The sequence below is a fragment of the Rhipicephalus sanguineus genome, chromosome 1, assembly GCF_013339695.2.
Source record: "Rhipicephalus sanguineus isolate Rsan-2018 chromosome 1, BIME_Rsan_1.4, whole genome shotgun sequence".
NCBI classification, from domain to species: domain Eukaryota; kingdom Metazoa; phylum Arthropoda; class Arachnida; order Ixodida; family Ixodidae; genus Rhipicephalus; species Rhipicephalus sanguineus.
The window spans coordinates 194,367,240-194,390,965 of NC_051176.1; the positions used below are offsets into that span (position 1 = coordinate 194,367,240).

General features: G+C 41.6%; 1 protein-coding gene across 1 annotated transcript; it reads right to left on the reverse strand.

The window, feature by feature from the left end:
• Window positions 1–1,204: 1,204 nt before the first annotated feature.
• Window positions 1,205–23,725, reverse strand: LOC119404871 (acyl-CoA-binding domain-containing protein 6). The gene is made up of 9 exons (XM_037671560.2): window positions 23,646–23,725; window positions 23,308–23,482; window positions 21,871–21,935; window positions 20,382–20,478; window positions 17,199–17,255; window positions 14,539–14,655; window positions 11,905–11,994; window positions 8,565–8,595; window positions 1,205–2,081 (listed from the first exon to the last, which is right to left on the reverse strand). The coding sequence occupies exons 1-9, from the start codon at window positions 23,723–23,725 to the stop codon at window positions 1,942–1,944; spliced, it is 852 nt and encodes a 283-aa protein (XP_037527488.1). The 3' UTR covers window positions 1,205–1,941.
• Window position 23,726: the final 1 nt, after the last annotated feature.

Here is a 23,726-nt window from a genome sequence, read left to right on the forward strand (position 1 = left end):
GCAGTAACCCGGAGGCTATAGTACAGTAGAAACCCGCTTATACATTCCTTTACATGTTCCTACGTTTTATGTTTCTGACATCTGGTCCCAGCCACGAATCTACAGACACTTGTCTATTAGAACCCCCTTCTTGCATGTCGTTCCTGCTATGTTTCTGCCTGATATGTTGTGAACTATTGCTGCACTGGATGAGCTGAGAAAGCATGTCAATGAATCTGTTGATGTAGACTGCCACAGGGCCATACAAGTACTTGGAAATGGTCTGGTTCTGTCATGAGGCTTGAAACGCCAGACTTCCATCAAGAATTTCTTATAGCTGTAAACTGATGAATAAATTCTTCCGAGGTAGAACTGCATGCAATGCATTTGTTTTATTGTTTAGCGGCACTTTATTGCAATTTTAATTCCATGTTTCTGTTATAGTTTCCTGGCTACTGCTTTCTTTTTTTAGTGGTCCTGTGAAACGCGTATAAGAGGGGTTCTACTACATAATACAAGTGTTCTGCTGTAGATGATTATGCTGTGGGTTTATTAAATACTGCTCTGAAGAGGACAGTATTCAAGAATGTGTGTGTACCTAGATTTTAGGGTACATGACTATCTCTAGATGGAGTAAATGTATGGAGTTCTCCACTACAGCTAAACATGTCGACATAATTGGCTGTCTAGTTGTACTTATCAATTAGGAAGCGAATATTGAAAACTGGGGGCTATTGCACTGTACAGTATAATGCCCAATCTGAGTTGTAACATGCTACGTGTGGTTAAGGTGGTGCCAACATAAAAAACAATTGGTGATGTAAACATTGTTTCAACTACTGCTATTTGCTAAACCAATGTCACGTTTGCTGATGTTACAGTGTAGGCTTGGGGCCCCTTCAACCATGGCCACCGTGTTGCAACTAATATTGAGCGCTACTGTACCTTACAGCCTACAGTAGTCTTTGGACTAGTCTGTTGTTATTTGTAAGGCTATATTTGCAGTATGATTCAACCACTGCTGTAAGCAGGAAAATTTTTTTTTTACACAGTGTCCGCAAACTCAGCAGCAGTTTTACTTGGATGCTCTTGCGTGTTGTTGCTGATGCTCTTGGCTGCTTGAAACAACAATAAAAGCCAGCCCATAGCATGTGGTTAGATTGGAAATATATGCCAAGTTTATACTTGGGAACATCCATAACTTGCAACAAGTAGGGCCATTCAGTGAAAAAAGAAAAAAGCTCCTCTTTATTTTGTTGTGACATGAAAGTTCTGTGGTAACCAGCCAACTACAAAATTTCATGCAGCACAGTAAAAAAATAATGAGCTCCACAAACAACTTCATCCTAAAGTGACAGATATGGCTTCAAATTTAGAAGCATTGGCATGATTGCAGTTTTTAAAAGTCCAATCCTATATCGGTCTGTTTGAGGTGAACTCTTCTACGTACCATGAATGCGCCGAGGATGTTTATATGGTGATATTGTTAGAAATACTTCAGTGTTGCAAGTACTTAAACAGAGCGACTGCTTTTTGTAGTGCACATTCTACTTAGTGAAAGTAGCATTCACTCAGAAGCAGCATTGTGCGCATATGACTCTATTCCCTGATGCTGCTGTTGCATAAAGGCAACTGAATGTAAGCACAGTATGTTCTGCATTCATAGCCTTACGCTTGGAATATTGAGCAGTGACATCAGCAATGTTGCATGGGCAGCGAAGAATGCACCTAAAATTGCAGCCTCTCAGTATTTATCAAGAAACCAAACAATAATTATTCAGTGTCAGTTGTGTGCTGAATCATCAATTATTCAGTATAATTTTGTGGTAAACCCTGAAATTATTTTCTGCAACACTGCTAACAACCTATAAGAAAACACATGTTTGAAGCTTGAAGTTTGGAGGGGAAGTCTTATCTAGGTACATCAACATGTGTTGGAGGCTTCTGTTCAGGAGAATATGGTCAGGAGGGCGAGAGCAGTGCCTCTAGTTCAGGGGAGAGGGCCACTTCAGCAGGAGTCTGGCCATCCACATCTTTAGTGTCTCTTTGGGCACCTCGTTTGAGCAGTAGTTCAGCCACTTGCAAGTGTCCGCATGATGATGCTGCAAAAGCATCCCCTTTGCATCAAAAATGTTCACAATGAGCTGAAAATGTTCGTTACATCCAGATGGTTCTGTACTTTTTGAGCATGGCCAGAGGGGAAAAAAGCTTGAGTAGAATTCAACTGCCACCTTTCTCAATATAGTACATTATTAACAAAACAATGTTTTGTTCTGACAGACTACAGTAGCTTACTCAATGAATCATTTATGCTAAGTTGAACAACTCACATTTTTTTAAACTCTATAATTTGATTGCGTACATGCTACCACAACTGAAAAACCTAGGAATAAAAATGAGAAAACTTATGGTCTAACCACTGGTATAACGTACAAAACTATTTTTGGTTTAGAGGGCATCTGTCATAGAAAAAGGGAGAGAGCCACCCCCTGTAGTGCACATAGTATATAACAAACTTCAATGCAATGAAGGAAAGAAGTGTAATTTTAAGGGCTCGTTTTTCTTTGTTATACAGAATATTAATGAACACTAACAGACAATAATGCCAAGGAAAGTACAGGGTATGTTATTAGTTGTAAATGTAAGGTAAATGTGAAGAAAGAAAAGTGGACAGAAAGATAACTTGCCGCGGGCAGGGACCGAACCTGCGTTCTTCGAATAAGAGCATCGGACGCGTTATTCGAAGGTCGCAGGTTCGGTCCCTGCCCGCGGTAAGTCATCTTTTCGTCCACTTTTCTTTCTCCACATTTACCTTACATTTACAACTAATAACATCCCCTGTACTTTCCTTGGCATTATTGTCTGTTAGTGTTCATTAAACTTCAATGCAATGAAATTCTCTACATAACAAAGCATTTAATTTTTTGTAATTTCATGTCCACAGAACATCATGTATTTTTTGCCTCTATATAACGAAACATGTTTATCCACGACTTCATTATAAAGAAGTTTCACTGCTACCACAGAGGAATCCAAGGCAATGAATTGAAACTTCTGAAGGTTCCAGTGGTCATATGGTCGACTTGCACACGGTTTTTCTGCATGCATTTTTCAAATTGCACACCGTGCAACAGAGAGTGGCTGCCGAAATGGAGCAGCATGTTTTCTGGCTGTGGCTTCGGGGAAAGGGAGCTACTGAATGCTCTCCCCGCCTCCAAAGCAACAGAGAGGGTGAGCATGTGGTTTATCCATGCCACGCGGGAACCTGGCACATCGTCTCACACACTACTTTATCGTCTCCACGCACTGCGTATACTAGTTCCGTATTTCATGCTCCGCATCAGTGCCTGATTTGGTGTTTTTGTTATTGTTGCAGTTGCTTCTCTTTTCTTTAGTGCTGCTGGCATTTCCTTACGAAGAACTATGTACCAACTTGCCCAACAAGCCACCCTAATCAACTAACAAGTATGAGCAGTCATAGAGGCTGTAGCAGCAAACGCAACAAGCTCTCAGTCACCTAGCAAGTGATCACGATTGTTCAGGAAACGGATGTCACCGACGAGGCTGGTTGGTATCTCGCAAGCGAATCTCAATCAGTGAGAAAAAATCCACAGCATATCCAGGGGTGAATGATGATGAGTGGGGCGAAGCTCCAGAGGAAATCATCGGTAAACCGTGAATACTCCGAGCAAAAGTGAAAGTGTGCCAACAGCGAGCGGATTTTGAATTGAATTGAATTGAATTGAAGTTTATTTGTCCTGAATTCTTACAGGATCGGGAGCAGAGGCTAAAGGCTATATAGCCTGACATGGGGCCTCTGCTCCTAAATACAGTTTGGCACGCAGGCCACTGAACATCTCACTCTGTCGCAGGCATTTTCAGAAATAAAACAATAACACAACAATATTTAGCATGTTCTTGTTACACAATTTCAGAGAAAACATAACAAAAGAACTTCATCACAAAAGCTTCATCTCAAAAGAAACTTCATCAATACACAATGTTAAATAAAGCATAAGAAAAGAAACTACAACACAACTCAAATTGATAGATAGGATGTAACAAATCAAGCATAGGAACTTTAATAAGCATACTCAATATCATGGTTCATTAGGATGGACTTGATAATGGTGTTCGAGGGTATGGAATTGAAATCTATGAGACCGTGTAAACGATTTAACATTGTGGGTATTTGATACTGAACGTGTTGCTTGCCATAATTTGTCCTTAATGCTGGGATTTTCCGGCGTTGCTGACGCATGGTATAATGCGTATTGTCAGACGGGTTCTGAAGACACTGTGGCTTGTTTTGTTTCACCCATTGCAGAAGTTTGAAGTGATACAGTTTTGTTGCCGTTAGTATTACGTATTTTTCAAAGAGTGGCTTAGTTTTCAAGTCCTTGATAATACCATGGTACTGCTCGAATGCTCGCAAAACTCTTTTTTGAAGAACTAGTAATTTTTGATAGTTTTTTTGTGTAGTAGTACCCCATACCAAGATACCGTATGTCATTTTAGAGTAGAAAAGAGCATAATATAATTCTAGTTGTAACCACTTTGGTAAGACTGGGCTGAGCTTATATATAGTCCCCCTAGTGTATGTCGCCGCATTAAATCGAACGATTGCCTTCCACCAATGACACGTGCCATATGTGAATCTTCCGTAAATTCTGCCCAGTACATCATCAATGACGTGAGATCGGGCGCGTTTATACTAAAGGGTCGATGAGAGTCATGGCGACTTGCAGCTCACTTTAATTTTACGTGTACGCTGTGAATTTTTATTGTTTAATCACGCACAGGAAAAATCTCACACAGGCACTACCGTGGAGGTCAAAATCCAGTGCCTATATATACGGGGTGGTCAGTGAACGATTGTGCAACGCGAGCAGTCGGTTTTTTCAATCAAGAAACTTGCTAGCAGACGCTGCCTGCGTCGGCCTCGCGAGGCAAGAGGGGGGGGGGGGGAGGACTAGAGCACGCACCTGCAACGCAGCGAGCGTGGAGCGTCGGCGTCGCAAGGCGAGAGAAGGGGGGGGGGGACTTTACCGATCGGCGTTCGCCCGTTGCCGATCCACCTCACCCGTTGCCGATCGGGCGGGATGGCTACATACTACTACAGAGGAGGGAACGACCCACACCTTAAGGAGCTTCGCCCCTAAAAAGACATTGCATGTTTGGGGATATCACAGAGCTCACTCTCCATGATCGCAAACTTGCAAGAAGATATTCTTTGGCAGGCTGGGCTTTATGAATATTAGAGTGAATTCTCAGCAAAAAAAATCAGAACAGGCTCAGTTACTGTAAATGAAAGTTTATTTTTTCAATAAGAGCACTGGTGCAACAAGTTTTAAGCAGTCGACCAATATTTTTTGGAGCTGCTTGCAGTTACCAGCCGCAGCGTTGTCAGTTCTATAGAGTTATGGGGATGTTTTGTGATAAAGTCAACTTACAAGAGTTTTATTGAGCCAATGCATAGTGGCGACCAAAATTCGTGACGCTCTAATGGGTTTGCTCAATTCTAAATACGGTGCACGATGTTGTAACACAGTAAATGTGGCCACCTTAAGCGGATCTGCCGTAATTCAGCTTGTCTCCTTGCTTTCATGAGATTTTAGACTGCAACTGTTTTGCTTTTATGGTGTGCGACAGTTTTTGGTGTTAGGTGTACCGAGTGGAGCACAAGTGGTTCCATTCGGTGAGCATGATAACGTCAGTGTCACACCACCCTAAGCAACACACGAGGTTTCGATGACAAGCTGTGGTGGCAGAATCTGTGTGATAGCTTCGCTTGTCCCATATCGCCCCAGTACGTTGGATGCATACTTTTTTTTTTTGCTTTGCATGTGATGTACGGCCGCTGTGAATAGAACTTTGCCGTGGCGACATCAAGCGATCAAGTCATGGTCACCAGATCAAGGGTACAACTAAATTTTTTTTTACATAGCAGAAATAAGATTTTTTCATGCTATCATATTTAATGAACATTCTTGCAACACTTTCAGTGTAAAAATGAATCCTTCGGTGACTATAGCTTGCTTAAAAGGTTGAATTTTAACTTTAAAAGTTTTAATACAACGAAGTAAATTGCCAATTTTACTGACTTTGTTATATCAAGGTTTAACTGCATAACCTGATGGAAACCTCAACATTAAGCAAGAAAAGTAAAGAAAAGGTACATAACTAAAAGTGTGTGAATACTTCATTAAAAATTTTTTATATCAGCAAGCACTGCATTTCAAAGATGTTAGAATAAACTTTATGAGAAAGTAGTAGTCTATATAGGGTGTTAAGTAGGGGTGTGCGAATATTCGAAATTTAGAATATTTTTCGAATAGGGTTTGCTATTCGATTTGATTCGCACTGAAATTTTACTATTCGAACTTCCCAAAAACAAATACAGTCAGCGTCAGATTCGAAGTGACCACTACAGATTTTCAATATGCTTCACCTCATTACACTCTCGTAAGCTCCGTTACGGTCGAACTTAGCCAAGACTCGGTCAACGTCAGATTCGAAGTGGTCCCTAGATTTTCAATATGCTTCACCTCATCACACCCCCGTATTGCGGCAAAGCTGCCTTTCAAGCTCCGCTATGGTCGCAAATGGATTAACTCAAGAAAACGCTGTTTCCAGCATGGAGATGAAAAATGTGGCAGAGGTGGAGGCTCAATTAGTGCTGTTTTGGACCTGAAATTTGGCCAGGAAGTTCGAAAAATCGGACGCCGAAGCTTTTTAGCATCCAAAATTTCAGATATTCTTATATATCGACGTCTACGAGGCACCTTTGGAACTCCGGACTTGAAGGGAGCACACCCTTGTCCGCCACATCAGTTGGACTTCCACAGAAGTTGAAAGAGGAGGAGAGGCTGAGGAAATGGCATCTTTGCCTATCACGTGTAAAGTGTTGTCAGCAACACTTTGGTTGCACCAAATCATGTACATAAATACAATTTGGCCTCTACATTGCCTCATTCTTGATAAGACAACTATGAAACACCACCCCGTGCCAGTGCTTCATCAACCTAGCAAAAAGAAACACTTTCATGTTGCTATCTCATAAGAGTATGCTTAGGGATTCTCTGCAACTTTTTTCTGTAATTTCACTTCGAAGTATTTGAAAAATGTTTGAGAAATATTAGAAAATTATTCGAAAATTACTCGATGCGATTCTCGCTGAACTTTTATTATTCGAATTCGCTTCGCACCCAAAATTTTGCTATTCGCACAGCTCTAGTGTTAAGCTAATGTGTTTTCATAGCTACTTTCATATGCAATAAATTTCACTTAACCCTTTCACTGCCAATCCCAAGATAACTTGGATGATGAAACACGCACAAGCTCTGCCAATCTAGAATATACTCATTTTACCAATTTAAATCACTTCCTGCCGCTTGCGAGAAAACACTTGTAAAAAAAAAAAAAAAAAAGGCGGGTGTGTCCCGCCGTGTATGGAGAGAACATAAAAACAAATATAACTTGCAGTGAAACTTTTGACAACAAAGGGAGCTTGCACATCAGCGTCAGCTCGTGTCACTTTGCGAGCATATCAGCAACGCAGCCATGGCGAGTCAATGTGCCACGTGTGCATGTTATTTGACAGAAAAATAAATTCAGGAGCTCTTGAATAATCCTGGCTCTAAATAAATGAATGATTAGGGTCTCAGTGACTCTGAATTATTGGGTAAATATTTATTCATTTTTATTTATTATTAAGAATGAGTTATATGTCGTTAATAATTCATTGCTTTTAATGTGTGCTCCTATTATTTTGATGACATAATCCTTCATAAAGATGTTCAGATTTCCTTAACAGCATCCTACTGCATTGCTAACATAAAATCTCTGCATGACATGCGGAAAAAAAAAAAACCGGCAGTGAAAGGGTTAAAGGGGTCATGAACCACCTCTCAGACTTGGTGATAAAACACATCCTGCGGATAGCAGACACTACTATGAACACCTCAGCCAAATCTTGTTGTCCTGCACGAAGTTGCCATTTTTTCACGTGCCCGCTTTTCATTCAGAGGCTTGTGCTCACTCTCTTTGAAGCTGCCGGCGCCTGCTGTTTGACGTCGAACAGCAGACAGCATGTTACTGGCCAATAGCTGACAAATCAAGAGCTGCGTTTGAATCAGATGCGCTTCTTGCCATGGGGTGCCACCACGTGCCTGCGCAGCGCTCAATAGTCTGCTAACATTACACAGTGAGCCACTCGCACACAGGAATCACAACGGGAGAGAGCGATTGCATTTCATCACACGCACTCATCGGGACGAGAGAAGAGAGAAAGCGCTTAAAGCATGCGACAAATCCCTGTAACTCCACTCATTCTTGATGGATTTAAGAAAATTTTGTGGTAATTGATTTGCAAGGAAATAAACTCCGATACTGAGGTCATTCGATGATTACTTGGACGAGCGGTTTATGACTCCTTTAAATCTATTCAGCAGTTGCCTGATAAGATTGTTTCTACGTTTTGCATGTCCATGAAAATAAGAATCAGCATCAGCCTTGTGCATAATAACTAGACACCTTTACTGAAAAACATGTGGATGTGGTGCTCATGCTTCAGGTTTACTTACCATAATGCAAGGGTGTCTGGCCTTCTTCATCCTGAGAATGAGTCAAAGTAAAGAGGACAAAGCACTGAAATTTTTTGCAATGGTGAATTGTTGCAGCTTATATAAACCTCACATTTAGCAAAACAAAAGAAAGAGTGAGCTTTTATAAAGGACACTAAGGTGAATTAAAATTTTGGAAGTATGTTGTAGACCATGTCGTACAGATATATAAGACACTAATGCACCAATTTGCCAGGGTTTAGAGGTCTATTTACACAGGCTTTCTTCACATGGACAGACCTGTTAGCTTCCACACCTGGTTTTTCCATATGCAGAGATAGAAGGTAGGTAGTAATAGCCAGCTGACAGTTCAGTAAGTGTTTTCTCAAGCTGCTTTTCTTACTTTAGGTTTTCAAACAGGGTCACCATTTCTTCCTCCAGAGGTCCAAAGTCTCTGTCACCTCAGTGTTTTGAGTCAATCTAGTACTGCTGCTTCAAACGTAGCCGTCCCTTCATACTACAGCAAAGGACTAGTATGCTTATCACATTTACTGTCTTCCTTAATCTGCTGCATGCAGTGAGGCCTCCTTCACATAGAATGCCATCTTTCTCCTGTGGAGAATAAATAAGTACATAAATAAATAATGAAAACATAAAGTTGCGGCACTAGTCTTCCAAAGTAGCACACTGACCGATGGCTTCATGTGAAAGTCGACCTCAAATCCTTTCATTGCAGTCTCCTGTAGTGTATAATTTCAAAATATGATGGTGCCTCATCTTTATGCCAGGAAGATAATTTGAAACAAAGCAATAAGCCTTGATATTGTGGAGATGGGTTCACATGAGGCTCAAACAGTGAGTGATGGTCAGAAAAGGGTACAATATCTCTCCTCTCTGCAACACACCAATGATACTTCTACAATTACATTTTATAACTCTCCAACATGGTACAGAGAAGGTTTCAGAGTAAGATCAGCAACAAATGACCAAATGTGGGTTTATTAAACAAAAGAACACCACAGTAAAACAGTCACAGCTTACAGCCAAAGGCTCTTTTTGTGACGCCAACAGAGTAACAGCAACCACTTTGATATGGTAACCAGATAGCAGTCTTGAGCATGTCAAGTAATTAGAACAAAGGCCTGACATCTAGCTTGTAGCAAGCCTGTGGGACACCTGTCACAGTGAGGAAGTGCTCTGGGGAGAGGGTGCCTGGGAGTAATCATGGGGAGACCAATGAGGGTGCATTGTGGTGATGTGTGCTCGTGTGCAACTGAATTCTTGGAGGGAGATGAAGCACTTCGTGTAGGCAAGTAGCTCTGGTCATAGGTTGGCAAACTCGCTCATGAGTCGACTCACTGAGGCTCACTCAGACTCAGTTTGACCTATAAGTCTGAGTATGAGTGAGTCCGGGTGAGTAATATTCTGATGAGTTTGAGTCCGAGTGAATCCGACTGAGAAAAATTTGGTGAGTCTGAGTCGAGTGAGTCTGGTTGAGGAAAATTGTGGTGAGTCTGAGTCCAAGTGAGCCCTAAGGGCAAAATATATTTCTTGAGTGAGTCTGAGTGAGCTCCACATTTTTTTGCCGACCAACGGGTCCTATCTACTTAACTTCAGCATTACTATAAGCCTTATGTCAGCTCACGTTTATACTCACATTTACTCACGTCTACTCACACATACTTCAGTACACTAGCATTCACATGCCACCTCAATATTTATTAATCTGAGGCGAGAGTTTTGACCTCCCCCACTTCACCTGCAAACTTTTTCACAGCAAGTTAATGATTAAAATATTTTGCGTGAGTCATATCTTTGAATAAACAGGTTGTTACTGGATTGCAATCACTGATATCTTGTGTTTGAAGACACGAGATCAAAAGGCACCAAGTAGAGCACTGATTTATACAAGATATTTGTGTTAAATAGCAGTGACATTATGGTCGAAAATACTAATTAATTATACGCTAACGGACTCATGAGTCAACTCACTCAGACTCAGTCAGACTCAGATCGAGCGGTGAGTTTGAGTCTGAGTGAGTTCAAGTGAGAACATTTTGGTGAGTTTGAGTCGGAGTGAGTCCGGATGAAAAAAAATTTAGTGAGTCTGAGTCCGACTGAGTCCGGTGGATAAAAACAGTGGTGAGTCTGAGTCTAAGTGAGCCATAAGGGTAAGATAGATTTCATGAGTGAATGTAAGTGAGCTACACATTTTTTGCCGACCTATGGCTCTAGTACAATTATGTCCATCATGCTGCTAATAGGGCAGTGACTCCCAGGCTGAGACTGGGTAATGGTCGTCATGCGCAAAATTGGGATGAGGTGCATGAAGGCACCTCAATGTATAAAAGCTCATGTAAACGTGCATGCGTAAAGGTTAAAGTAAAATAGCCTGTAAGCTGGCATCTTCCTCGGTATGCAAACGTAACATTCCACCTTGATGACTGCCTCTCATGTGCACTAAGACCAAGTGCTTACACACAGACATCTCTTTGTTCACTTATTCTGGGTGATACTAGCCAACTAAGTCAACGAAATGAAGCCTTCTTGCTGCCCTTATAGAACTCTAACAGCCACCAGCACCATGACTGGCTTACATTAATGCATATGTCGACATGAGAAAAATAAGTAAAAAAAACAGGCTTCCTTCAGCCTGTGTGTTTTATAAAAGTGCTTTGCGGAGACAAACCATGAAAAATGGTGCAGGTAACCTGAACTCAAATTTTCAGAAGCAAGTAAATGAAGTAGTATCAAATTTTCTTTAGCACAATTTTAACCACTTTTACTTGAGAATATTATCTGAGTAAGTTTGGAGGTATTTTCCAAGAAATGTTCCCTACCACAATCTTCATACAGTTTTGATTTTTAATTTTTTTTTTTCAGCACAATGCAGTTACAGCAAAGTTTCAGGTATCAAGCAATAGAAAGCTGTGATTTGTTCGCTTATCTATGCTCACTTGTTACAAAAAAAAAAAAAAAAAATTGATGAATTCAATGTTCAATTTAAGTATATATTCACTGCACGCTGATAGAAGTGAGAAACATTTCAGTACTATTGCTACTTTATTATATCTGTGCTTATTATATTGAGGTTCGAATGAGTAATGATCATGTACTTCTGTACTGATTTGCACTAAGCTAGTACTACACAAGACTAGATACTTGGACTTATGGCGTGGCATAAGTAATAAATCCGATGCGAAGATGCACAAAAAAAAGATCTTTGAGCACGTGCACTGTGTTGTTGAATATTTCCTACCATAGTGTTAACTGAACCACAACTGTTTAAATAGTTCAGTTTGTTTAAGTTACTAAATTACCAGCAAATGTAAGAAGAAAAAGAGAAGGAATAGCAACTCACCTTGGCTTCAGGATCAGCACCTCTGTCCAAAAGCAACTCAACTATCTCCAGATGGCCACGGTCACATGCCCAGTGTAGCATACACATACCCTGAAAGTGAGCCTTGAGTTGCACTAAAACTCATTTATGAATTCACTGACACCACTTGCCTACTACATTATATAAATATGCAGCTCACTAACTATATATCCACAGTACACACAGAATTTCCAAAGCACTTTAAAAGAAATCTTGTCAGAAGAGCTACATTCACTACACAAGCTACGATTACACGTCAGCGTTATTTAGTTTCCTGCATGGCAACAAAGCTTTATAGCAAGAGGGAGTTGACAAAAATTTATTAAGCAAAACAACTTTGTCAAGAGTGCATGGAAAAAAGTAGCGTAATGAGAAATACCACACTACACAACTTTGCAACCACACTGCTTCAGTAAAAGTATCAAGTAACAGAGAAATATAATTCTGCGGCAGAACATTCCAGCCTTGGATAGCTTGTACAAAGAGTATCTCAAGCATTGAACTAGTAAAAAAATATCTTGCAATATGTCCAGCTACAGCTCATTCACTCCAAGAAGACACATGTAGGCGGCCTTATGTAGCCCTTGTCGTGCAGTCACATTTTTCCATGAAAAATATATTATGAAAACTAGAGAATATTACTTAACTGGTGTGCATAAAACAGTAGCACAGGCCGCCATAGTTTCCGTGTTTGTCGGCCTTATATATTTTACAGCAAAAAAAAAAAAAGTGAATGATTGGTACATTACTATGTACCAATCACTTGATGCAAGTGATTTCAGTTTTCGATTACAGCCTGAGAAAACTAATTAACCCCTTAACTGCTTTGGACGAGCAGAGCTTGTCCTGCCCAAACTATCCCCAAAGTGCTTTGGACGAGCAGAGCTCGCCCTAGCGGAATAGGTACTCCCCTCTAGCGTTCAGGACAAGAGGCGCTCTTCTACAGCTTAGATTGCGTGTAATCCACCAGATGGAAGCATTTACTTGACAATTTATTTTTCTCCTGCAGAAGGAGCGCGGTTTTTGTATGAAAAGGTGGCTTGCGGTGGCGGCCACCTATGCATAGCTGGCTCAACACGAAAAAGAAGCTTTTCATTTTCGTCATCTTCTTCGAGTGATGATGATTCGGATACAGATGTTTATCTTGTGTCCAGAAGTGAAGACAGCAATGGCAGTGAATTGAGCATCTCCTCCCGTGATGATGGAAACAGCTCGGAAGCGAACATCGCGAGTGCTCGCCAGTGGATCCTGCGTGATGCGGACAATCCTCCTGTGAAGCCTCCTCGCTTTCCATTCTTGGCCATTCCAGACAAGACTTTCAACTTGTCATCGCCAGATGACCTTATGGAATATATTCAGCAGCTTCTTCAAAAGTGCTTCATTTGCTCTCGGAAGCGAGGATAAAACGGGAAAAAGTTGAGAAAGGAAACTCGCTTTTGGTGCAGGAGCTACAACAGGCCCCCTTGCGTTATTCCGTGTTTTCACTTGACTAAGTATGTGGTACAGATATTTTTTCAACATTGACTAGCTACTTTTTAGTACAATCAGATTCGAAATCAGCAATAAAAAAATAGGCACTTTTGGTTGGGAAATTGTCAAAAAAATAAAGCACTTAAGGGGTTAGGCATTACAAAAAAAAAAGTAATATATGTCATATTTCCTGTTACTGTGAACACTAATGTTACAACTGCACAAGCATAAATGAAACAAAATGAGCCAGACTGGTGTTTTGATGTGCTAGTTACATAACTTAATCTTTCGTTCACAGTTCTTTGGTTTTCCTTTTGAAAGCATCAGCAGCCACACTGAAGCAGTGTGCTATGGGCTGTGGAGTGGGAAGCTGCAATAGCAGTTTAAAAAAAAGCTCGTTTCACGCCAAAGTTGCAACAGTGAACTATACATATGAATAATCCATTGCAGAAGGACGGCTGGCGTCATGTTCTACTTATAGACTGGACTGTGGCAGGCAGCTGCTGGTTGAAATTAAATAAGCTGAAGGCAGCAGGTACCTGAATTTTCTGGATATGGCTGCCATATTACAAAAAGCAGGTGTTTCTGGTACCACCAATCGATGGGCTGCTAAAAATTAATTTCAGCTGCAGTTTTAAAGTATCAGCCCATTTTACATTTCATGAATGCTAAATTTCTCAGTACGTACAGTAGTACTTACAAGAGTTAGTAGTTTAAGGCTGTATGTTCAACAGCACTGTATGAAAAGAAAACCAACAACTGTCGTGTACATGCACAGTTAGTGAAGATTGAACTGCAAAAAAGGCATGTTTGTGGGTTATATTATGTTCTGCACTTTGTTGAAGTGTACTATTAGCATAAATTCAATTGCAAACAATTACGAAACTGGTCAAATGCATTGTTACATTTCTATGTTCGTCTGCATTTGTAGGAGTGCCTAATTCAGATTGAAATGTGCACTTGGGACTAGCATTTCATGCTTGGAAGCCGGTTACGCAGTAGTGGCACAATACACTTCCATATAATTACATGTAACAGATGTTTGTTCCTGTTCATGTTTGAAATTATGGTGATGGCTACAAAGTTTATGAAAAGCATGCAAGCATGCCACTTTTGTGAAATGCATATTTGTACATAGTCTTTTACCTGTGCATCGCGCTCATGTACTGACGTGTTATTGTTTAGGCATTCTGCAAGCCTCTCCAAGCACCCTTCCTTTGTCCAGTCAAATGCATCCTTATTCTCAGGGGCTACGCCAGGTTCCTGCAGACAATGCCAAAAAGTAAAACTGCATAAAAAACATAGACATTTCGTTCTAACAATTTACACAGCACATACTAGACAAATAATGTAGCAGAGGAAGAGAAAAGTAGACAGAAAAAAAAAAGTAAATTAAATCTGTCACAGGTTCTTGTGCAAAAGGCACTTCCACAAAATACAATAATCTCTGTCAGAAAAGTCCTAGGACCTACTTTAAGATTTATTTTTCTATTCTCAAACTATGTGTGATCGGTGTGTTTTGCAATGGTACAGTCAGCAGAAACTCATCCTTCTCTTGCATGATTTACGGTGTACTAGTCACATACATACCATGTGCTTTTCATTTTCAGTCTTTCATTTATGAACTGGCTTGTTTTTCCAATGTAAGATTTTCTACTAGATAGAGAAATTTGATAGATTTTAAATAAATTTAAAAAATTTATTTTGGTGTTTCATACGGCACTCTTGCTGAGAAGATACTAGGGTAGTCATTTTACACACATTGCTCAATTTTTGAGGGACTGAAAAATCAACTCTGACGTTGACAGAGAGGCAGCCTTTGTCAAAATGTGTTAATTCTGGGCGTGTACAGAATGACTTCAGTTTTTTGTTTATCTCGATGCGGTCCCTTTGGACTTGCATCTGAATGGGCCGCCTCCGATGAGAACTTCATTGTATAATTAGTCAATCAACCGAGTTCCTTTAGAAGATCCAACTTCTGCAACTTTGTGTTCTCATTTCACTGAGACGGAAGTGACAAAAGCAGCCAATTCACTACTAGCGAAGCTTGGAATTGCACTGACGTGTTACTGACATACTTTGGCTGGGACCAATGTTGATGGTTGTGCCAAAGCCTTCTCTGCTAGGCTTATTGCCTACCATCAGGCAGGTCTCCTAATGTGCTTCTGAGCAAGAACCGAAGTGCTGCATAGTAGATGGTTTTGACTTCCTTAGCTGCTACAAGCCAGGTGCTTCAACGCTCCTGGTAAAACATGCTGCTTCATTTCTAAAAGAATGTTCGTTGCGTGTGCTACCGGGGACCAAGAGGGTGGTCTTTCAGCAGTGTCAGTGCAGTTGTGTCAGGTTTAAGGGACAACTTGGATACAGATGACTGTCACAACACAGTTGCTTTGAAAAAAGTTGAAAGCCAAGCCAAGAGCAGTTGTCGCAAGGTTAAACCTGAAATCTGTTCTGAATAGCATGTCTAACTTAATAAAATATTTTCTTGGGATTTTGTTCAATGTCAAAACCCACAATGTTAACATGCCTTTTAGGCTTATTATTGATGAAATGACAGGCAGCTGTCAAAAATATGTTCTGCTTTTCTTACAAAGGAACCCAACTTACAAGAAGATGATAAATTTATTGTAAAAAAGCTCCTGTGTAATACAGTAATTTGTCAGCTCGTGATGTAACTAAGAAAAGTCTGTTTGCTTCTTCAGTTGACATCAAGGATCTCTATTATTCCTTACTTCATAATTCAGTACTTCAATGCATTGAGAAATGCACTGATGAATTGGCCCCTCAAATTTCCATATGCAACGTGACATTAATGTCAGTAGTTCTTTTAATTAGTATGCACTTGGTTTTTGTCTAAAGTTGACCTATATTTAATGAGATGGAAAAACCTCACATTCAGAAGAAAGGCATATGCATTGGGTCATGCATTACTCTTACAATCAGGATTTGTTTTTAGCAAAACTTGACAGAACTGTATGAGATGCCTTAACTATTTTTATCTACATTTAAGATCTTTACATTTTGGTTGACAGTGATGCCAACTCATACAAGTCTGATACTTTCAGTGTTTATATGCTGCAAGTGCCAAGTAATTGAAAGTTGCGGCAGGTGAGACATCGATTCCTAAACCAGACTAATGCATACATTTCACCTTACAGCTTAAAGGGGCCCTACAACACTTTTTCAGCATGGTCAGAAAACGCTGCCGATCAAGGCTCCTGAGGAGACGCGAGCCAAACATTATATCGCAGCACACGTCCTGGAATCTACAATTAATTCTCAAAGTCAGCTAGAAATCGCTCCCTCTTCTCTCTACACGCTCGCGATCACACTGAATGTAAGCCACATGTTTGAAGAAAAAAAATGAAAAGAAAGTGCTCAAGGTCATGATGCGTGCTCACGAAGAAACGCATCTTCTTGACCCCTTGTCATTCCCCTCCCCACGTAGCTTTCAGTGTGCTCGCTGGTATGAAAGGTGAGAGAAAGCGCTTCAAGCGTGCGGCAAATCCCTGTAGCTCCGCTCGTACTTGACGGATTCTAAACATTTTTTCGGCAGTCAATTCATGACGCAATAAGCTCTTTTAATGAAGCCATTAGACAATTACTTGAAAAAATGTTGCAGGGCCCCTTTAATTAGGTGTTCGCCATTTAGAAGGCAGTACACTAGCAGAATACGAATACTACAGGGATAAAAGGTAATATTCAAGAGCAGGCTCATCGCTTCTCAAGAAGATGAATAGTACATATAAGTCAAAGTGTACTGGTATGCAAAAAAAGCAAATTGGGTAAAAATATCCCAGCCTTACCCAGCAAGGCCGGCTCACCACAGCTCCTAGCATTGATTTTGTGCTACTCTTTGTTTCCTGCATGTAAAGAAAAAATAAACATTCTTGCACAACTGATAGAAATACTCAAGCAAAAGTGCTCCTATTAGAGAAAAAGGGTGCAACCAGACACAACACTAAACCTATTACAGTCAAACCTCGTTAATACGTACCCGCTTTAAACGTACTAACGGTTAAAACGTAGTTGCGACGAATCCCCGGCCGAGTCCCATAGAGCCCAATGCATTCGCTGACCGCTTAAGCCGTAGTGGTTCGCCCTATGCCTACCGGTTAGTGCGTACCTACGCACTTTTTCTGCCATAAAATTTTGCTGCACCAGTGAAATTCTCGACGCCACAGTGTGCCGCCAAAGGTTTCCCGTCTTTTCGAGACATGCGGAGATCGGTCGATCACCGATTCCGACTTCAGCGCGATTGCGGCGACGCCTTTGCAGGTAAGCATCGGGAAAGAACGAAGGCGAAGCGGCGGCCACCGACAAACGCGCCAGCATGACTTAGCGCCGACAACCTTATCACAATAAGTATCTCCAGCTATCTGCTCGGGCTCGCGTGCAGCGCAGCGCTACTTTAAGCATACTGCACGCTTTTATTTGGCCACAACCTGAACGTGCTGGGCCGCCGATCGCTGCCACCTCGTGCGGGGCCGTGTTCAAGTGCGCACCGCTTTGTAGAAACGAAAGCAGATCGCTGTTACGGAGTTGAGCGCTGCGGGGCGCGGACGCCGTGAAATCTCGCTGCATTGACGCTATCACGCTAAACGCACGCGTACGGTACAGCAAGCATAGCGCTGTTGTAACCATACTGCACGCTTTTATTAGGCGACCACCCAACGAACCTCCGTCCGCTGCCAGGACCGCTACAGCGTCGCGGAGGAAGCACGACATCGCCGCGTAATCTGAACAAGCGACTCGCCGCATCTGTGCAAGGTCTGGAGCGAAGCGGGCACGAAGAACACTCCCGCGACTAATGCGCGCGTGCGGTACGGCAAGCGGCCCGGCAGTGACGGCGTGAGCCAAGTAGGCGACGCGCTGCACGCAACTACCCAGGAGACGATCGGCTCCACGCAGCCGTTCCGATTGTCCGTTTTCGTTTAGTAGTAGATCGCGGCACAGACGAATGTAGACACTGTCTGTTCTGTCGCTATGTCGGGCACTGAGTATCCCGGACCCTGTAATAGTTTCGAAATGCTCTTTGGCGTGGGCCGCGTGGCGGCCACCGCGCGCTATCGGGAAGTCGTGCGAGAGTGCCAGGATCTTTTCTCCACTTTGGCAAAAAGAAAGAAAAGGCTTTGCAGTGGGTAGTTTAGGCAATATTTGCTGCGGCACTCTTTTTTTCTTTGCTGGCGGCGATGGCGTACGCCAGGAGAGGCAAATTTGTACTTGGTGGTTAATGCGTACTACTGTTTAGTGCGTAGTTATGCCGCGTTCCCGGCAGGTACGTATTAACGAGGTTTCACTGTATTGAATGTATGCACAATTGCATGCATACATATTCTTTACTGAATCCTTCACTGCCACCCACAAGACTTTTACTGAGCCAACGCATAGCGGCGGCTAAAATTCGTGACGCTCTAAGGGGTTTGCTCAATTCTTAATACGGTGCACGATGTTGTAACACAGTAAATGTGGCCACCTTAAGCGGATGTGCCGTAATTCAGCTTGTCTCCTTGCTTTCATGTGATTTTAGACTGCAACTGTTTTGTTTTTATGGCGTGCGACAGCTTTTGGTGTTAGGTCTACCGAGTGGAGCACAAGTGGTTCAATTCGGTGAACATGATAGCGTCGGTGTCGCACCACCTAAGCAACACACGAGGTTTCGATAACAAGCTGTGGTGGCAGAATCTGTGTGATAGCTTCGCTTGTCCCATATAGTCACAGTACGTTGGATGTGTATTTTTTTTTGGCTTTGCATGTGATGTACGGCCGCTGTGAAGAGAATTTTGCCGTGGCGGCATCAAGTGATCAAGTCGTGGTCACCAGATCTCGGGTTCAAACAATTTTTTTTTACATAACTGAAATGAGATTTTTTCATGCTATCGTATTTATTGAACATTCTTGCAACACTTTCAGTGTAAAAATGAATCCTTCGGTGACTATAGCTTGCCTAAAAGGTTGAATTTTAACTTAACGAAGTTTCAATACAACGAAGTAAATTGCCAATTTTACTGACTTTGTTATATCAAGGTTTAACTGCATAACCTGATGCAAACCTCAACATTAAGCAAGAAAAGTAAAGAAAAGGTATATAGCCAGAAGTGCGTTAATACTTCATTAAAAAAATTGGGGGACGCTTAAGCTTCGCCTTTAAGATTTATGAGAAAGTAGTAGTCTATATAGGGTGTTAAGCTAATGTGTTTCAAGGACAGATCATTGCACAGAACATAATGCTTGATTTCAGCTGTTCTGGGCATTTTAATACAAATTTGGTGTTTCAATCAAGAGTAATAGGCCCCGTGCACTTTGCTGTCATCATTAATTCTTTTTAAAGAAAGTGCAGGAGCAGGGGGAGCTGTAACAGCTCAGTACTGCAGTGCACGCAGGCATGAAGAGTGGCACTTTCCTGTAGCTTTCATTACAATAATTTACACAAATACAGCTCATGAGCACTGATCAAGACAGGATAAGCTAGGGCTAAAGGATAAAGGCAGAAGGTGAGAGAGTATTCACTTACACCTAGGCTCAAAGCTGAGTTTTAAGATACTGGGTAGATATCCAATAAAAAATTGTTTAACAGAGAATATTGCTGGAGCCAACGTTTTGACAAGTGGACTTGTCTTTGTCAAGGCAGCAAATGCGTTCCTTAAGCGGCATTTTCATGTACGTTTTGCTCACTCTCCCCCAAACTCAAATGGGGGAAGGGGAAAAGAAAGCATTTTCACAAGGAAAGGAAAGGAAAGAAAGGGTAAGAGGGGGCTATTGAGATAGAGAGGTTTGTATGCCAAATGGGGATAAACTAGAACAACAGTTTATCTCAACAAACAGCTTGATGGAGCTACAACTCATTATTGAATTCAGTATGGACAGAAGCAACTGACAGACCATCATGAAAAATGCAGTTATGTTAAAGAGATAAGCGTTACACCAAAAAGAAGGTTCTAGGTGCTCAGTCCTACGCAGAAGGCTTGGTATGGCAAATGTAACAGTACCTCAGGCCTCCAGTCAGGGAAGAGACGAAAGACAAAAGCCACATATTCATCCCTCGCTGTGGTAGCTGTCATTTCACCCAACTGGTTCCAGGCATCCCTGTTCATGAGAGAAATCTTCGTTTTATTCTTTCGTACAATTGAGTGTGAAAATATCAAAACTATGGCAATGATTAAACATATATACAGAGAGGAAGGCAGTGTTTACAGGAAAGGCCAAGAGAACAACCATAAGAACACTCTAAGAATCACTGGCTAGCTACTTTGCAATGGGAAAGCTTATTCTTAAAATTGGAGGTAATGAGCCTACTGCAGACAGGTATATATGAACTCTTCTGTAATAGGAACAATTATGCCAAATTTATTAGCCTGCAGCATAAAGAACAAGTCTTTGAGGTTGTTCAACGACATAATGAAGACTATATTAACAAGTAATATGACAATACACAAAAACCAATGACAAACCACATCATTCTGGCTACCTTGCTGTCAACCACTGGACACATAAGTATCACCATAAAATTTAATTTCTGGTGAAAAATTACTTTAAATAACAGAAACCTTTCTAAAAAGCCATCTATATTCTAGCACCCTAATCAAGTTTCTGTGTTTTTTTTAAACACTCACTTTAGATGACCATTTACAATTACACTTTTAATAGAATGTGCCGAGATTATTGAACATTGTAGATGTCATTAGATGTACTTGCAAAAATGTCCTTTAACAGGCACTTAAGTTTAGCTCTTGAAGCAAGATACAGCACTGCTACAGTACAGAAATACGAAATTGTTAAATATTAGCGAATGTTCTCTTAGAACAACCTTTAAAGGGACCGACAATTGAGCAGAACATGTGATTAGATCCTTGTAGAAATGAAAAGACAGTGAGATATAGCAACAGGTTCTAGCATCCTTTTCGCGTTGTGAGTAGGATTTGTATTTTTAAATTGTGCTTAAAAGTAACAAAAACCGCTATGTCCCGCATCTAGCGGAAGAGCCTTGAAGCTGAATTATGAAGTCGGTCACTTTGCTATAGGTAGTCGCATAGTATGATGTTGTCATGTGCGCCATAATTTGTCCTCAAAGTTAGAATATGTATATTATTATCTATCCCCGCTCTGTTCTGTGCTGCCTACGAGGTAAAATGAGTTGCACGGTGAGAAGCGGCGCTGCCTTTACGGCCGCCAGTGGCCCATATCGAGCCGCGACGCATGCGCGCAGAGTGCATGCATGCACAGTAAACCGCTGCGCTTGAACACGAACCGCCCTCGCGCTCACTGTTTGCAGCATGTGTTGTCAAGTGTGTATGAGACTTCATATTCTCCGCAGATAGAACACTTCTGATTAAAAATGTTTCACGGCGTTTCCCACGTTACCATTCCGTGGCTGGACACTCTGACCAGTTATCTTTCCGTTGCGCTACAGAAAATAGGTGCCCTAAAAATTGGTTGTCAGTCCCTTAAAGACTTTCTCACATCATCACAGCCAATTACCATTTCTGGCGGCCCTTAAAGTCATAGAAAGCCGGCCTTGGTAGCTTGCATGGTCCGTCCAGGGCCTACATAAAAGAAACAAGATGCATTACACCAAAGAGTGCAGCTGTTAAAAAGGCACTGTAGAACACTGACACTATGCGGCAAAAAGACATGTGCCCATCTCTCTATTTTTTTTTCTTTTTGTTTCTCGACACTTTTCAGATCTTTTCTTCTAAGATAGCAGACGAATCGGCTGCCATGATTGCCAATAAAGCTCAAAATTGGCGCAGCCATTGGCTGCTCCAAGCACAAAACAACTGCACACATGGTCATTGCAACCAGCTGTTGTACAGTGGCTTGCCACAAATGCACTTAATCATCGGAAAGATATTAGCAAGCTTATGCAATTTCTGAACTGGTCATGGCAAAGGTATGTCCAGGGCTTTTGATTGGCGAGGCCAGATTAGCCTACCGTGTCCCCCTCCCCTCTCCTCCTTTTTTAATTCACTAGATCTATTTTTCACATTTTCCCCGAAAGTTACCAACAGGGATGCCTCTGCTTTGAAACAAAATGTTATTTTTGATCAGACCTTACTGGCAGTTTTATACATACTGTGTTCTAGCTTTAATGAAAAAGAATATCTTGGCTTGAGAGCCTAGCCTTTCCAGAAATATCCCTCTAGGCCCAGCTCTCAGGCTACGATTCCCAACAATGCAAATAACATCTCATGGTTGCAGGGGCGTAGCCAGAAAATTTTCCGGGGGGGGGACGGGGGGGTTGGCCATACTTTACGAATGCTCGTGTGCATATGTATGTGTGCGTGTATATATACGCAAGCAATATTGAAAAATTTCGGGCGGGGAAGGAGTTTGAACCGCCCAACCGTCCCCCCCCCCCCTGCTACGCCCCTGCACAGTAGCATCTGTCACAGCATTGCTTCCTCTTTCATATTCAGTTACAGGACTTAATGATGTGCACTTAACGTGTACTCTCCAAGCCAGCCACGGAAGCCACGACATGCCCCCCTTAAAATAACAGAGAGCTTGTGGTGTCCTGACTTCTTTCTTGTGTCCGTGTTTGCACGCCCTGTCTTTTTAGAATGCCCCCCTTCATAAATTTTCGGAACCCGGTGAAGCAATTTTATGGTGGTTGTTATATGCTCAACAAGACTTTACGTGATGTAGGTTACCTGACATTACCTCACGTAAGTTTAACATACAGATTATTGACAAAATATTGACGAAAGTAACATGTTTATGACAAGGGGAGAAAAAACGCTTCTTGGATTCGCATTCAACATGTTGTATGTTACTAGCATAGTAATTTAAGTGCACATTTACTGCTCCTCGAACTTCAGAATTTGGGCGCACGCGCGAAGCGTTAGTACAATGTACCCTACAACAATGTATATTGCTATGATGAACTGATTAGAACGCAAAATCGCTCGCACGCACCTGTTTGTATCTGGCATAAAGGTAGAGCAGTTGATCACTAGCCAGGTTTCCGGCGTGGGCTTGAACATGCTCCGCGGCTTTCAAGAACATGTCCTTTTGCTCATCCCATTCATTTAAAACCTCTTCGTGATCACCCTGTGCCATTTTCTCAAATATTGAATTTGTGAAGCGCTGCCTGAACAAGAGGTAGTTCAAATACCAGATCAAACACAGGTAAATATTTGTTACCTATTTCATCCGCAGCATTTAGCTGTTTGCGCGTAAATATAGAGATAACGACTAGACAACGATAGCTTTAACTAAAACAGGCCACGCCATCAATTTTAACAATACTTCACCAGCTGGGACGTGGTAGAATCGGCAGATTTTTCAAATTCTTATTGCCTCCATACAGCGCGATTTGGATAGGTCGCGTCATG

What these genes read in the sequence shown, in the direction of transcription:
- LOC119404871 (XM_037671560.2), bottom strand. Translation starts at nt 23,725, where the DNA reads ATGACGCGACCTATCCAAATCGCGCTGTATGGAGGCAATAAGAATTTG. An exon ending in TTTATGCCAGATACAAACAG is followed by an intron (nt 21,936 to 23,307) that starts GTGCGTGCGAGC and finishes TCTTTTATGTAG; the next exon opens with GCCCTGGACGGACCATGCAA. An exon ending in GTGCTGATCCTGAAGCCAAG is followed by an intron (nt 8,596 to 11,904) that starts GTGAGTTGCTAT and finishes ACTCATTCTCAG; the next exon opens with GATGAAGAAGGCCAGACACC.